A 16,462-nucleotide genomic window follows, 5' to 3' on the forward strand; every position below is an offset into this window, starting at 1 on the left:
TCAACAGCACCTCTTCAGATTGCTTCTTTCCAACACTTCCCTCCATTAATCTGCTTGGGCAGCTTTTCAGTCCAGCCTTGGGTTTGTAGGATGGGAGCCCTACTTCTGAGAATTGGCTTTTCTGTGGGTGAGCAGGGAGGAAGAGCAAGCTGGTGGCTCCTGCTCCAAGTCCTGCTTCTGTGGCATTGGTGTAGTGGAAGACTTGCTGAATATTCAGCCTGCCTGGTCTCCTAATTGCCAGTTCCTGGGAAAAAAATGAAAAATGATGGATCACTGGAAGGTTGGATGCTCTGATTGAAAGTCTTCTCCCTGTAGGGCTGGTGTCTCTGTTGGAACAAGGGAACTATATGTTCTGCCCTTTTGTTCAGTCCTCTTCCATCCTGCTGCCCTGTAGAGTTGCAGCCATCTCTGTATTTCACTGGGGCAAGGAACATGAGGAGAATTAGATGGCGTGGACAGGAGATGTAAATTAAGACGAAGGGTAATATGAGACAAATTGATTTATAACTCGGTCCAACTCTTATTTTCTTAATAAAGTGAGGTCAGTGTGGCCAGCCAAATCTCTGCAGCAGAAACAAATCATCGGGTTTGATGCTAGGTCTCCTGGTGTGCTAATTTAAGCATCTTTCTGGGTTTGAGTGGTTCTTTACATTTAAAGTAGGAAAAAATGAAAAATACACACTTAAAAGCATGTTTGGTGCTCTACTCGTTAAGATTATTGGGTTCTGAAGAGCCGAAGGATATTGTTAAATTACTTTGGGTCAGTTGAGACAGCTGCTGAATTTCATGGTTGAAGAAGAGAAGAAAAGAACCAATGGAAATGTAATATTTGTCCAAAGCATTATCTGCAAGATGCCCATCCAGTTTAATATAGATTATAGATACTGGAGGAGGAGAGAGGTGATGATGAACTATAATCAATTAACAGCATTTATCAGCAGGTCTGGGTTCTGGGTGACTCTGTGGCCAAGCCATGTTTACACATTGCTGGGTATCTAGTTGGGCTGGCAACAATCATTTCATTTCTGAAGGAATACAGTCACTGTACTTGGTTTGCATGAGAGGCATGTGGGTAATGCTGTCACAGCTATGTGGCACATCTGATGCACAGTGTTTTCAATGCCTTTTGTTGTGTTTTATAAGGATTTATTTTATTCCAGGGTTGTTGTTTAACCACGGTGTGTAATTTGGTTTCGTTGTTGTTTTGTGGGGTGTTTTCTTCCAACAGATGTGGGAAGAGGCCATTGCCTTGGGTAAAGAGCTTGCAGAGCAGTATGAAAATGAAATGTTTGACTACGAACAACTCAGTGAACTGCTGGTAAGTTTTGCAGCGGCTTTTTGTCAGAATGCAATTCTTAAGGTTTTAAAATGATATTGAAAATCCTTCCTGTGAGAGTCAAATACTGAAATAGATGCCTGCCTTGGCTTTTTTTGGATAAACGTTGAATAACTGGCTACTAATGGCTACTAATTAGCCGAAAGAAAAATGTTGCCATCGGGTTAAGCTGATGTATTTGGAATATAAAAGGAAATTTGGAATTTAAATATAAATGGGAACAGGAAAAAATCGCCTTTCTCGTTCAAGTGTCTTTCCACATTCACGTTCCTTTTTTTAGGTATGAATAATCCCCAAGCATTCATGTCTAGAGTCAGTTATTTTTGCCCCGACACAACCCATTCATTATGCCTGCACCATTTGTCTCTTGCTCTTCTCCAACAAGATAAATGGCAGCTGTCACTTTCCCTCCCAACTTCTCAGCCATGCTCACAGGAGTCGGTGCTTCTTTCCAGTTACGTTCAGAAAATTCTTGACTGTCAGATTTTTTTAATACGTTTTTTCCTTTGCACACAGTTTTTATTTTTATTTTTAATTGTTTCAGCTTTATCCCATTCCATCCTGGCTGGTCATTTACACGCTGCCACTTGCGCCCTGTTTCTCAGCTGACACCAGTGCTCGGTTTGAGCCTGGCTGGGATCCATGCCCCCAGGAGCACTTCTTGGGGAGGAAGGAGTAAAGCCAAGTGCTGCTCTTCTCACTTCTGTGATTTCTTCAGTCCTTCACCAGTTCTTCTCTTTTGTGCAGTCCATCATTCTGTCCTCCAGCTCTCCAAGGCTGATTTTTTTTTTATCCTTTTTGCACAACCCTCTTCCTGTAGCTTTTTAACTATTTTTAGTGCCAAGCTGAGTGTATTCATCTGCCTAACAGATCTGGAGCGTGGCTTTATGTTGCTTTTTTACTCCAAGTTGTAGAGAATTAAAGAGTTTTTAAGGTGCTTTGAGAGGCAAGAAGAGTTTTCCTCTGCCCGCTGCTGACAGTGGGGCTGATTCCAATGGAGAGTATTCTGCATTTCAGTATGAAAGGAATCTGGTGGAGATTGCTTCTGAGCTGGAAATGACCCTCTTGTGTCAGGTGTGGTCATTCATCAGTAGGTAACTGCTCTGAGTCTCTCATTCTTAATTTTCTGTCTCCTTCCTTTATGCTTGCACATGGGAACGTGATCAGCTTTTGTCACGAAGGCAGCCATACTTTATCATGCTTCATCCATTTTTGGCAATTTGAATTTGCACTTTGTATGGCGTAGCTGATGGTCAAAAATGCTGCTAGGTTTTTTTTTACCATTTCTCTTGCAAAGTAAATATGTCACTGATTGTATAAAGGGATGTAATTACAACAGAGGCAGTGGTAGAAACTGATTATGGTTCATCTGCATATGGAAATGACGTTTCCTCCTCTTGTAATAAGGAAAATCCAGAACTGCCCACTGCAAATTTATCTGCTATTTGTTTATCAAGACAGGAGAAACTGTAGGGAGCATCACAAAAATTAACAAAGTCATACATTAGGTATTCATCCCTGGTTAGGCAAGGATGAAAACTCAAGCTCTAGTATGATTCAGGTCTTGCATATCCCGTAGGCTTTTCTTATTGGTGCTGGTGAATAACAGTGAGCCAGTCTGAGGTGGTGGGGGGATGTTCCAAAATAAAAATTAATAAGTTTTTGTTTCTTTCTGTTATCCCTATTGTCTCTTTTGTTTAAGCAATATGAGATATTAGGCTCTAAAACAATTCACAAATGACAAAATAGTTTTGCTACAACTGAACTGAGAAGTGTGTGGCAGATCTGGGTCTTTGTAGTCATCTCGCTATTTACTGTTATCTGTCAAATGGGATCAGTAATAAACCCCTCCGAAAATCAGAATTTGTTCTCTTATGAAAAGTAATAGACTAAAAATAAGTTAATGAACAGATCGTCCAGAGCAGCACATTTGTTATTATTTCATCATTTGAGATGAAGGATTCCACTTTGAAAACAGATGGCGTCTGACATGCGTGTATTTATTCCAAAAGTTATATTTTCTGCAGTTCTCAACTGCGTGCTTTCCAGTGCAAATAAACAGTTGTAAATATGTAGGGGAACGTAATGAAATGCAACAGCAGAAAAGCCAGGAGTCAGCATCGTTGAGAGCCAGCTTTAGCAGCGTGCATTTCTCCATTCCAGTGTTTCAGCATTGGCAGTGCTGCAGCCATGAATTCAAGTTGCTGTGCAGATTCATGGCCTTCATCAAAATTTCATTATCAGAAGTGGGATAGTGAGGGTCACCAAGATGAGCTTGAAAACACTGGATACAGAGTTTTGTATCTCAAAATATTACTCTGTATCTGTTAAAATAAAAAAAAAAAGTGAAGAAAAGGGCAAGTGAGATTTGTCTTCAGTTTAGAGCTACAAATAAGAGATGTACAGGCAATCTGCTTCAGGTTTATGTCATTAAGGTCTCTCGTGTTTATTTTCCAGAGAAAACAAGCACAATTCTATGAAAACATTGTGAAAGTGATAAGACCAAAACCAGATTATTTTGCTGTTGGATACTATGGCCAGGGATTTCCAACTTTCATAAGGGTAAGTGTGCACCTTCATCCACAGGCAGTAGTCTGATTTGACCGTGTTGTGTTGCAAGTGCATTGCTGTCAGTGTGTTATTTACTATCTGCCTAACCTCGTGGTTGTTTCCTAGGTATATAAAACAATCATCTGCTTTTTATTTCCTATTTCCAATATGGATTGGTTGCATTTTAGTAGACAAACTTTTTCTTCCAAAATACCCAATACTTTATACTTCTCAAGTGTTCATATCACTAGAAATGTAGATATACTTACCCTATCCGTAAATCAGGATAGGAATCAGCATCATCAGAAACAGAGAAATGTTTGCTGGACAGGAACAACAGAGACCCCAGCTGTATGTGGTTGTGTTTTCATGTGAGTTCACTTTACAGCACAGTCTTGGAAATGAGTGTCAAAAATGTGTTTGATACCTTAAATGCAATCTTTTCTCACAAATTTTCACAATCTTTGCCAGTTTAAAGCATGTGTCACTTAGACTTGCTTTACCATCATCAGCTAATAACATTCCTTTTTTTTCTACTGACACCAGAATTGCTACGGAGTTGAACTGGTGGTTGAATAAGGATGGGGAGTTAACACCCATTTCATCTCTGCAGTGAATCTCAGGGCTCTGCCATCTTTCAGTCTATGACATGGAAATAACACATTGTCTTTTTATCCACTCTTCTGCTCACATCTTTCTTTAAAAATGAGGATTTGGGGCTTGGAAAGAGTCTCTCTCCAAAGCCCTGTGGAAGAGTTCCAGTAGACTAAGACCTTTCAAGAAGCAGATTTCTTATGTTCCAGGATAGACTCAGAGATGTTGTCTTAGGCCAGGGCTAGCAGCAGGTTTCCTGCTGTGTGAGAGAGGAGTTCCTGGCTGTGGATATATTAGCTCCAGATTAACTCACTCCAATGATGGAAGTTCTTGCATCATCTCATGAAGCTGAAAGTGCCTGTGGTTTTTCATATGCCCAGATTTGCTGTAATGCAGGTGCACTTTACCACTAATAGATGCTGTGAAGTGCAATGAATTCTCAGCTGAGCTGCCCAGGTGAAGGCCATATTGTGCAGCACCCATTGTGTGCAGGCTGTCAGGCAAAAAAGCTGGGAGCTGAGCTCGGTTGGGAGCCCACTGCCTGGTCTCCAAAACAATTGGACAGCCCTTACCAAAGGGACTCTGAGGCCCAGGGAAGTGGCAGGGTCAGCAGCTCCCAGAGCTGCCCTGCAGCATATGAAGTGCAGTTCTGCAAACTGACACAACCATATGTCAGGAACAGATGCAAATGCATGATGCTGTGCAAGCTGATGTGGGTTTGGGATCAAAAGGCTGATGCTAAAGAGATGTGATGTGAAAAGAAACAAGAATGATTGTGGTGCTGGAAGTACACGTAATGTACATATAATGTATTTTATCAAGTGTCAGAGAAGAAAAATATGATGTGTTAGGCAGCAAAAACATTAATGAGAATTTTTTAAAATGTTTGTTAATGATCTCTTATGTTTTACCATGCAAGGAGCATTTATTCCCTTATAATATTCCTGTAGGGAAGGCTTGCATTAACAGGAATCTCCGAAGTGATGAACACACAATAAAGAGCTGGATAACTTTGCAAAGGAACCCACTGCCACCAGTGAAATTTTGTGTCCTGTGCAGTTGCTCACAGCGATGCATGATCACTGGTAGCACCCACAGTCTTCTTAACAGAGTCATTTACTGCTAAAATGGCATTCTTTTGTCCCTGTGCTTTCCTCTGCCGTTCTTGCTTGCTGACATTAATACCCTTTAGTAAATGTACTCATAGGAAAAGCCTAGTTCAGCTACTTACGTCCATTCCATTATCTATAGAAGGTGGATGAGGAGGATGACAGAGGGAGGTCTTGGATTTGATGGACATTATTTGTCTTAATAAGTTTTCTTTTATCTTATCTATTGTATAGCTCCTTGAAATCATGTGTTTGGGTCCCATTGAATCCATTGTACAGAAACCTAAAAATAAGCCTGTGCTTGGGGATCTGAATACCAAGACAGAGTTATGGAGAGACACCTGTGCTTTCTTGAGTGGATGTAAAATATTTGTAATCTATTGATTACACTCCAGTGTTAAAGTGTCTCTCTGACCATCACTGGAGTCAACGCTTCTGAGATCCCAGTTCATTACTGGTATGGGGACTTCACCTCTCTATTTGTTTCCAGAACAAAGTCTTCATTTACCGGGGAAAAGAGTACGAGCGGCGCGAGGACTTTGAGGCCAGGTTGTTAACTCAGTTTCCCAATGCAGAGAAAATGAAGACAACGTCTCCACCGGGTGACGAGATCAAAAACTCCTCTGGCCAGTGTATCCTTGGATTGCAGGGCAGCTCCTGCAGAGAGGTGTTTGCTGCTGCACTTTTGCCTTCGTTGGTGCACCGTGTTAATCTTGTTCTTTCTCCGTGTTCCTGTTGAACTACCTGTGCTGCAGATTGGAGATTGTCTTTTCAGTTCTTAACCCATGCTTTCAGATATCCAGTGCTTTACTGTGAAGCCAAAGCTTGATTTGCCACCCAAATTCCACAAGCCGGTGTCAGAACAAATCGTGAGGTGAGTTTTGATGGTTTTGCCAAGTTAATCAGTCTTCTTTCTTAGCACTAAGACCTGTTTTCAAGCACTGGAATAGGTTCCCCAGGGAGGTGGTTGAGTCACCATCCCTGGATGTGTTTAAAAACCATTTGGATGTGGTGCTCAGGGACGTGATTTACCAGAGGGTTGTTAGTTAGGGTAGTGTGGTTAGTTTGCAGTTGGACTTGATGGTTTTTGAGGTCTTTTCCAACCTGATCAACTCTATGATTCTTCTGGTTGTATTTTGAACATATACAGCGCCAAGGAGTGTAGGGATACAAGCACGTTTCATTTGTATTCTTCATATTAGGTCAGATTCTGTCAAACTCACAGGATAATAGTGATACCATAAATATTTGATACTTACACATAAGCTTTTTTCTAGTAGTGTTAAGCAGCAAATCCTGAACAGATACCGACTGATTTTGATTGTGCTCTTCCCCTTTTTCAGCTTCTATAGAGTGAATGAAGTCCAGCGGTTTGAGTACTCACGGCCCGTTCGAAAGGGAGAGAAAAACCCAGACAACGAATTTGCGGTAAAAGAAAAACCTAATTTGAGCATTTTTCTTGTTTATTCCCCTGCATTTTGATAATCTGAAGTATTTGTTGTGATTCGTTTACTTAACCATATACTGAGAGCTCAAATTTGATTATTTTTCATAGAAGTTCAATTCTTAAAAAAGCATCTCGTTTTATACCAGCAGAAAAAAATAGACAAAGTTGTGTTTAGTTTGTTACGAAGACAGGTTGAGGGAGCTGAGTTGGTCAGCCTGGAGAAAAGAAGGCTGTGGGGTGACCTCATTGCAGCCATCCAGTACCTAAAGGGAGCCTACAAACAGGAGGGGAGTCAACTCTTTGAAAGGGCAGGTAACAGCAGGACAAGGGGAAATGGTTTGAAGTTGAAAGAGGGAGGATTTAGGTTGGATGTCAGGAGGAAGTTCTTTACAATGAGAGTGGTGAGGTGCTGGAACAGCTGCCCAGAGAGGCTGTGATGCCCCGTCCATCCCTGGAGGTGTTCAAGGCCAGGTTGGATGGGGCCCTGGGCAGCCTGGGCTGCTGTGAAATGTGGAGGTTGGTGGCCCTGCGTGAAGCAGTGGGGTTGGAGATTGATGATCGTTGAGGTTCCTTCCAACCCAAGCCATTCTGTGATTCTGTGATATGATAGGATTGTTAAAAACTAGTTTGAGACAGAAATTTAACACTGTTACAGCTGAAAAAAATAGCTATATCTTACCAAAGCGTACCGTGCTACGAAAATCCTTCTGGGGCATCTTCTGAAAACAATTTTTTTGCAGCAGTGCAATTTTTTTTTTTAAAGAAAACCATATGTTTCAGCTAATGGTCAATAAAACTCCCTTTGAGCACAGCTTATATTCATCACAATGTTTAGAACAGGCTACGTCAATTTGATTGTCCTTTTTTATGGCACCAATTTATTCACAGTACCAGTAGGTGTAGTTAGTAGTGAAGTAGCAGTAGCAGAATTTCAGAAATGATGCATTAACTTATTATTTTAAGGAAAGAACTTGGTTCTCTGTAAGTTGCAGGCTCTAATGTAATCCTTTCATTAATAAATGCCAAGCGCTTGGTTTCCTACAGACTGAGCATTCATCGAGAGACTCCTTCAGTGTCCCTGGCCTCTTTCACTGCCTTTTCTTTCAAAAATCATTAATTTGGTAGCCTAAGTGGATTTAGCTGAGTAAGAAACCCTCTTTTTATGGAACTGTGATGCCAGACCTCAGTTCCACTGCTTACAGTATAAGTATACATAAAAAATCAAGTATATCGAACTCACTTTCAAAGCTCTTCTGTTAATGGAAGATGGAGTAAATAGTTCAGATTTTTAAGAAGCCCCATCATAAATAAGAGGAGCTACCAATTGTTCCAGTTGTAACAAATCAGATCAAGAGGTGTTTTGGTCAGTTCCAAGGTCAGGCCCAGGTGCTCAGGGCTTTACCCTGGTGGCTCCTGAAAGCCTCCAGGACGGGGAGGACACAGCCTCTGTGGGGATGCTGTCTCTCTGCTGCACTTTCCTCGCATCCAAGTGATGTGGTTTGGTGAAGGATGGTCCATGAAAGCCCCAGAAGGTACGTAGGAGAACATCACTTTGGTCAAACATCTGTGTCTTCTAACACAGTGCTCCCCTGTTGGAAGGAGAGCATTCTTTTCTCTCATGAAAGTATATCGGTGTCACTGTGCCAAAGTGACCACAGATTTAAATCATCACTTTTCCATCATCTCCCCATGCAGATTCTATCTGAAATTTCCCTCTGGCTTTGTAATGTCTGTCAGATTGCAGGTCTTTTGCCTGATGATAATGTTTTAAGTCTTTCTTAAGAGAACAGCTATCAATCTGGTAGTGTGATGTGTACGTTTTCTTTGCAGAATATGTGGATCGAGAGAACCATCTATGTGACAGCATACAAATTACCAGGGATTCTGAGGTGGTTTGAAGTCAAATCAGTTTTCATGGTGAGTTCAGTTTGGTTTTATTGAGGTTACATAAGAGAAGGGGGCTTTTATACAGCCAGGGAGCATTTATATTTCTGTGTGACTGTGCTTCTGTGAACGAGCAATCAATGTGTATCTGCTATCCTAAGACAAGGGGAACCTGCTTGCAGAGGATGCTGATTATTGACTAGGGGTGACTAAAGTAATGATTTCCACTCCTGATACAAGGTAGTGCATGCTGAACCTTCTGGACCTTTAGGGCAAGGTCTGATAAAGTACTTGAAGTACTTCTATAAAGCATTTCCATCTTTCAGCAGGTGAGCCATTACAGCCTGTGGCTTAAGCCACATGCCCCAAATGAAGAGGGAACTGAGGTGTTGCAGGGGAACCCTGCTACATAAAAATGAAACCAGTCTGAATTTTGGAAAAGGGCATTTTGGTATTCTTATTGTGATTGCTTCAAAATATGCCATGAATTGAATGCTTTCTGTGTGTCTGCATTACTTCTGTTCTTAGCATTTGCACTTAAAGATTGTTTTTGTTTCATTTCTGTAGTTGGCTAAAATACACCCTAGCAACCTCACCAAGCAGCTCAAAAATAGGCATTCCTCTGTTCTACCAGTTAGACTGTTCAGATAAGACATATCCATTAAGTGCCTTAAATATTAAATTATTCTTATGCAGCTGTAATTTTTAAGTAGCAATAAAAGCATTGTTACCGCAGTTTTTAATTCTCTCTTGTGAGGCTTATTTTTAAAGGAAAAGAACAATTTGCATATGATTAATTAAAACCTTTTTCATTGCTCCATTGAGGATATGTTGGACAGTTGTATTTAGATGATCAGAAGTAAAGCAGAAAATTACTACGGTATCTATAGTAACAGAATATGAATGTGATGTTTGACAGTCATAAGCATCTGAATAAAATGGGTTGAATTTTTAATAAATTTTGTATTTTCAGTGTAATCCTGATAGGGAAGACGGTGTTTATCTTTGTCCTTGGAAAAAGTGTTGTTCGTAGAGGCTGGCAAATCTGATGGAAGTTTCTTCTCCTTACGAGTTAGGAGCAGCCTGATAGCAAGCATTTTGTGCACATGCACCTTGAACACTGTGCTTGTCACAGGCATGCACATAAACCCTGTGCAGGCACCTTCTATAAGCTTGCTGTAAGCAAGGATCACATTAGTCACATAGTTGGAAAATGATACCAGAATGGGCCTTAATAATATATGGGAAGACAGCGAGGGATGACTTTTGACCTAGCTCTGGCATAGCTGCTGCAAAATTGGTATTGACTTTCTTCAGGATTCCTGTCAGCTGAAATGCTAGAAGCACAACCACTGAATGTACATGCCTGTAAGGCTACATTTGGGTTATGGATACGAATATTATTGATGTTTTACTAAGTGCAATGAATTAAAGTAGCTTTGCACATTTCATATTGTATCGATCAAACCAGCGTATCTTTGAAGGAAGAGGTGAGATGCTAAGGGGGAACTAAGACATTTATTAAAGGCAATTTGTTGTGTTACACAAACGATGGAAACATGCAGAATTTCCTTTAATCTGTTTGTGGTTGCTTTTTGGTTTTTGTTTTTTTTAATTACTTCTGAGAACTCGGTACCTAAACTGTTTTTGTTGGCTGCCAACAAGGAATTATTTGTATGCATTCATTGTTCTGTATCTGATTTGGTTTAGCTGGACACAAATAGTTGTAGGGAAAAAAACTGCTGAGGCAGCCACTGAGTGAGAAACTGTACTTTGAATTATATGTAGTTAAAAAGCCCAAGCATTATTCTGTGTATTTTTATGTTTAACTTTTAAAGTGTTGCAGTGTATGAGTATAGCATTTTTGTTTACCATTAATAGATTGTGTAGCATACAGAGATAGCAAGCTACCTAGGCTCACAAGTATATGTGTATTTTTTAATAAACAGCTCTCAGGAAGGTCCAGTGCACAGCAGCACACAGAAGTGGGATGGGAGCTGCAGCTCTGCATTTGAAATGTGAAGGGGAGCAGGGGAAGAAGGCAGGCTGAGAAAGCAAGCCATGATTACTGATACAGAGAAGTTAGAAAAGATGTCAGTCAGCTCAATGAGTGCTAATTTCTGTAGATATTCGAGAGCTTTGAAAGCAATGGTTCATCAACAAATTATTTCCTCGTTGTAAGCCCATTAATAAAAATGACAGAATCCTAAATTTAGTGCACGATGTTCTTTCCAAATGAATGTGGTCTTCATTTTCCCCATCCAAATGTTGCTGATGGCAGCCCCAGCTCAGAGAGGTGGTCAGCTGGTGCTGTCTCAGCCCGCTCTGGGCCATGGCTGTGCAGAGGCACCCAGCTTGCTGCCCTTCCAGAACTATCCACCAGGGAGACCTCTAAAGATGCTAATTAAAACACCCTTGGTGTAATCACATGGCAGGTGTAAGAGTAACAAGGAAAGAGATTTGATTATAAGTGCTCCTCAGAAACGTGGTTAGCAACTGATAGCCAGGTAGAAGTGCTTCTTTGTTTATGTAGCATTTATGTAAATCAGGCTGTAATCAAATATACACTTGCATTTTCCTCGTAGGCCTCAATTAACCTTCCTTTTCTATTCCTATACACATATATATATTCTTTAATGTAAGTAGGCTATGACTTAAGGCTTCCATTAAGGACTGCCTACACTGTGGGTTGCTGCTAATTAGTCATTTTTAGCTCGTTCATGAAATGGGCCTATTTTGGCAACATTTTAAATATTTTAATACTTCTTCTTTCAGTATGAGCAGCTGTCATGCTGAAAGATGCAGTGACCAATAAATAAAAAGATGCACTGACCAATAAATAATAGTTGGAGATCAATTAAAATAAAGTTTTGCTCAGTGTAAGAGCTAATTCACCCCATTAAGACATCTGAAGATCTGTCTTCAATGAAGTCTGCGCTGTGTGAAAAAGAAAATTTCTTACTCATTATCTAAGATAGGAGGAAGAAAATGAAACACCGTGGAGAAAAGGCACTGAAGATAGCACAGAAGCCATCTCTTCAACATGTTAAACTCCATTTCCTTGGATACGTACCAAAATAATCACTGCAAAAATACCTTCTTGATTTTTGAGCTTCTTAGGATTACGTTTTTCATCAGAAAATCCACATTAAGTCATCATTTCTTTCTTACTGTTACATTAAGCTGGATTCTTTGTGCTGCTAAAACTCACTGATCCATAATCTGTGATATTCTCCATAATCCTCTGCAAACCTCCCATGATTCTTGTCAGAGCCTTTCTAAATGTTTTGCTCTGTTGTGCTTTGAGATGTAATCTGTACTACAGCAACGAAATGCATTCAACTTTTTCTGCAGATACCATTTATCAGTTATCTCAGTATCTCCACAGATAGCATTCAGTGCAGTATATAGACACCAAACATTTAAGTGGGGATGTGGTTAGTGGGCATGGAGGATCTTAGTGGCCTTTTCCAACCTTAATGATTCTGTCAGTGTCTGAAGCCAGCCTTTTTGTTAACTATCTGTTAAAATATCTTTCTGGGAGTGCTTCTGAATGCAATGATTTGATGGACAACCAGCTCCATGGCAGGTTAAAAACTCTGCTCCTTAATTAAAGCATCCTTTTGCTTTTATTTTAGGTTGAAATTAGTCCACTGGAAAATGCAATAGAAACCATGCAGCTAACAAACGATAAGATCAATAACATGATTCAACAACATTTAAATGATCCAAATCTACCCATTAACCCTCTCTCTATGCTACTGAACGGCATTGTGGATCCTGCAGTCATGGGAGGTTTCACCAACTATGAGAAGGTAACATCAAACTGAACTGTCCTGCAGCAGTTCACCTCTTGGAAGCTGTGCACCTCATCTTTTAGTACTGTGTTTGTGTGTAGAGATGCTTTGTGAGCCTCCCCTAATAAATGCTTTGGAGAATATTGCTTAAAACTTTATCTTTGTTAGGATTTTCTGATATTTGTGGATGCATTTTTTGGCCTTTCTAAATTTGAAGTGAAGGATGATATGCTTGGCTTCAGGAGTGCTTACATAGGAATGGGGCAGGCAATTGCTTGCTAGAATTACAAAGTGAGATTGATGGCATTTTCATTGTGTGCTCTCATGTGCTTGGACATCAGACCTGAAGCAGGAATTTCTGAGTGAACTTCAGTGACCAAATAACTGGCTGCAATTTTCTCCATTGCTTTCAGATGCATGAGTTTTTTAAGGATTAATCAAGTGCTAGAGACTTTCTGAGCTGCTTACCAGTTGCAAATGTATCTAAATAATCTTAACTTCATGTTACAGCATTAGCTTTTAAAGTTATAGGTGAGAAGATATGGGAAACTGTGTAAACCCCATCTCTCTCTTGCTCATGTTTTGAACATTAATCATATCTTGCTGGCGTACACAAGCAGCGTGTATTTTGTAACATACATGGAGAAAATACATGCTGGTTGGCATGTCAGTGGCTTCATCCATTTCTGTCCTTCTGTAAATGTCATACATTTCATCAACTGAAATTTCTTATGTCCTGGGAACTGCAAAGAAGCAGCTTCAGAGCTGTGCCGAGCAGAAGTCCTCTTGGTGTTGCCCATGAGGTTTGCTCTTGTCTGCCATGTGCTCATCCACCCGCTTTGCTGACTGTGAAGGATTGATGCACCAATCTTAAAACTTTAATAAATTATGCATGTTTTCCTAGTTTTTCCACTTGTATTTTTAGCTACTACTGCTCTTCTGCAGAACTTTTGGGTTGACTCATTTATCTTTGCTGCAGGTGATCTTTCCGTGGCTGTAGATGTTGATTCATTTTCTGAGGAAAAAAACCCTCGTTTTTCTCTCTTGACTAGGCTTTTTTTACTGAAAGATATATGCATGAGCATCCGGAAGATCATGACAAGATTGAAAAACTGAAGGACCTGATAGCTTGGCAGGTAAGGATTCCAAGTCCTGTTGGCCACACGAAGGCAATTTAGTGCCACTGTTGAGAAAATTCAGACATCAAACTATTTACTCTGCTTCTTTGTCATGTAAAACTGACTTAGAGTTTGAGCTGAAGTTCATCTTTTCGGATCTGACATCATTTGTCATTTGACAAACCCACAAGGATCAAATATGATTAACCTCTTTTTTTTTTTCCTCTTTTTTTTCTTACTTTTTTTTTAGCCATAATACAGTGACAATGTCTCATGTTGCTCAAACAAGAAGGATTTTGTAATCACGTTGGTTGCCATTATTAGCAATTAAGCTTTGCATTTTAACTTTCTGAGGCTGATTTTAACAACATTTTGGCAAACATTCAGGTTAAATGTTTAATACTAAGTCCCTCCTCCTGTGCACATGCTTTGTTGCAGCATTTCTTCACATGTTCACTTCTTTCTTCCAAGAAGACGTTTTCTGTTTGTAAATATTTGTAAATATGTACCTGTACATAAAATGTACCTGTACATTTTAGCACAGAATATTATATATGAGAATAAAGAAACTGATTTATGTGCAGAATTGTAAAATTAATGTGGACACTGTGGAGTCATCACTTCATTTGCTGTGTAACTTCACATAATACTCAATAATGTGATATGTATAGATAGATATAGATATGATAATATTCATGATTCACTAATGCCATATCATAGAGTGAAATTACCTGATATCTTCGTGGTGGTATATTAGAGTAGGAATGATTTAAATCTAAGATCACACAGATTAATAATTCTGAACCAGCAAAGAACGCAGATTTCCAGTTCAATGCCTTAAACAAAGCAGGAACCTCCTTGCATAAAGAACAGCATTTATATGTACTGAAGAATATTTTGCAAGACAAACAGGAAACAATTCCGATTTTATTCCAAAGTCATATGCTGGACACTTTCCAGAGGTCTCAAGATAATTTTATGATAACAAGAAGAAGTACCAATACGACTGGAACTGTTTTTCCCTTAGAAGAACAAAGTACGTAGTTGCCTTTTTATATTCAATTTTATTTTTCTAATAAAGGCAATAATTTACATTTCTATAGGATTCAGTTTTAAAGGTAACAGAAGCAAAGATAGAGAATTCAAAAAAGAAAAAAAGTTTTAAAAAGGAAAGAAAGAAAGAGGAGAAAACACCCTCTGGAGGCCAGAAAGCTATCACTGAATAGCAACTCTTTGGGTCTGAAAAAAAGATATTTATTTATTCATTTTTCTCTGAGCTTTTACAGAAGATCAGATTTGAGGAGCTTTAAGTTCTATAGAGGAAAATAATTTGATCCCAGAAGACTGACTTCATGTCAGCTCTCTCCCTTTGCCTCTGATAGAGCTACTTCAAATGAATTCCGGCACAGATTCACTTTGGTGATGTGTGTTCAAATAGCATTACAATTAGAAAATATATATCGAACCTAATCATACTGCTTTTTTAATTAGACTCTGGTTTTAAGTACATAATATCCCATCAGTGCTCTGAAAAAAAAAGAGGCAGGAAGATGGAGCAAAGTGATCAGAAGAAACTGTTTTATTTATCTGAAAAGGTGCAGTCATTTCTGAGTGGAAGTCAGCACTGAGCCTTGTATACATTCAGTGTATCCTAAGGCTTAAATGTATTTCCAACATAATGTCAGTGTTCAGAACACATGATAACTTGATGGCAGCGGGGAGGGGAGCTGGTGTAATGAGCAAGTTGTTATGGAAACATTCCAAACGAAGGCAGTGGTTTGTTTTCATCAATGGCTTGACAGTGATTGAAAGCCAAAATGAGTTTTCATTTTTCAATAATGTTGGTTCTTGGAGTTTTATAATCACACAGAGATTTTCTTTATGCTCTATAAATCAATCTGGGTATATGAAATAGTCTGACAGTTGTATTATCAGCTGACTGTTTAAATTCATTTTTTCTGTCCCTTCCCCTGCCTTTGTCTCAGTTGTGCTTTGCATTTTGTGCACTGTCCTCTTACAATTCCCATAAATTTCAATTACACAGTAATGATTTTAATTAAAATAATTGTTTCTCTCCACTGTGTTTTCGTATAAATATCATTACTAAAGCAAAGTCCATTTTTACCCATCTTAGTCCTTTCTCCCTTGAAAAATTAGTTCCTGTGTAACAGTATCATTTCAAGCTGCTTATGTTAATGAAATGAATAACTAATGTTGGTCACTTGGCATTTAGCTGCTGTATTTACAGCATAAAAAACCAACGCCATAAAGATCTGATATTCCTTCTACATTGCTAAAACAAAAAAATAAAATGGTAGCATTCACAGCCTGAACTTTGCAAACACACTTTGTGTTTCAAGGCCAGGCTGGATGCGGCTCTGGGCAGCCTGGTCTGCTGGTTGGTGACCCTGCACATAGCAGGGGGTTGGAAGTAGATGAGCATTGTGGTCCTTTTCAACCTAGGCTATTATGTGATTATATTCCATTTCAGATGATGAGAGATTTTAAGCTGTTAATTAAAATGCATGTACCTTGTTCATAGTTTTTGACAGCAGATCAAGATTTTAAAGGGAAAAAAAAAAAAATTTAAAAATGAATAAAATCGGGGACTAATATTAAGATGCAGT

General features: G+C 39.3%; 1 protein-coding gene across 3 annotated transcripts in view; it reads left to right on the forward strand.

Annotated features, from left to right (window-relative positions):
- The window catches only part of DOCK1 (dedicator of cytokinesis 1), a 276,377-nt gene that overhangs the window by 229,894 nt on the left and 30,021 nt on the right, over positions 1-16,462 (forward strand). For all 3 annotated transcript variants that reach the window (XM_048946145.1, XM_048946146.1, XM_048946148.1), the window contains 8 exons: positions 1,229-1,318; positions 3,794-3,898; positions 6,080-6,221; positions 6,385-6,463; positions 6,933-7,017; positions 8,867-8,953; positions 12,559-12,735; positions 13,770-13,853. In XM_048946145.1, coding sequence (XP_048802102.1) covers positions 1,229-1,318; positions 3,794-3,898; positions 6,080-6,221; positions 6,385-6,463; positions 6,933-7,017; positions 8,867-8,953; positions 12,559-12,735; positions 13,770-13,853 — 849 coding nt within the window. The remainder of the gene's footprint in view (positions 1-1,228; positions 1,319-3,793; positions 3,899-6,079; positions 6,222-6,384; positions 6,464-6,932; positions 7,018-8,866; positions 8,954-12,558; positions 12,736-13,769; positions 13,854-16,462) is intronic.

The sequence above is a fragment of the Lagopus muta genome, chromosome 5 (genome assembly GCF_023343835.1).
Source record: "Lagopus muta isolate bLagMut1 chromosome 5, bLagMut1 primary, whole genome shotgun sequence".
Taxonomy (NCBI): Eukaryota; Metazoa; Chordata; class Aves; order Galliformes; family Phasianidae; genus Lagopus; species Lagopus muta.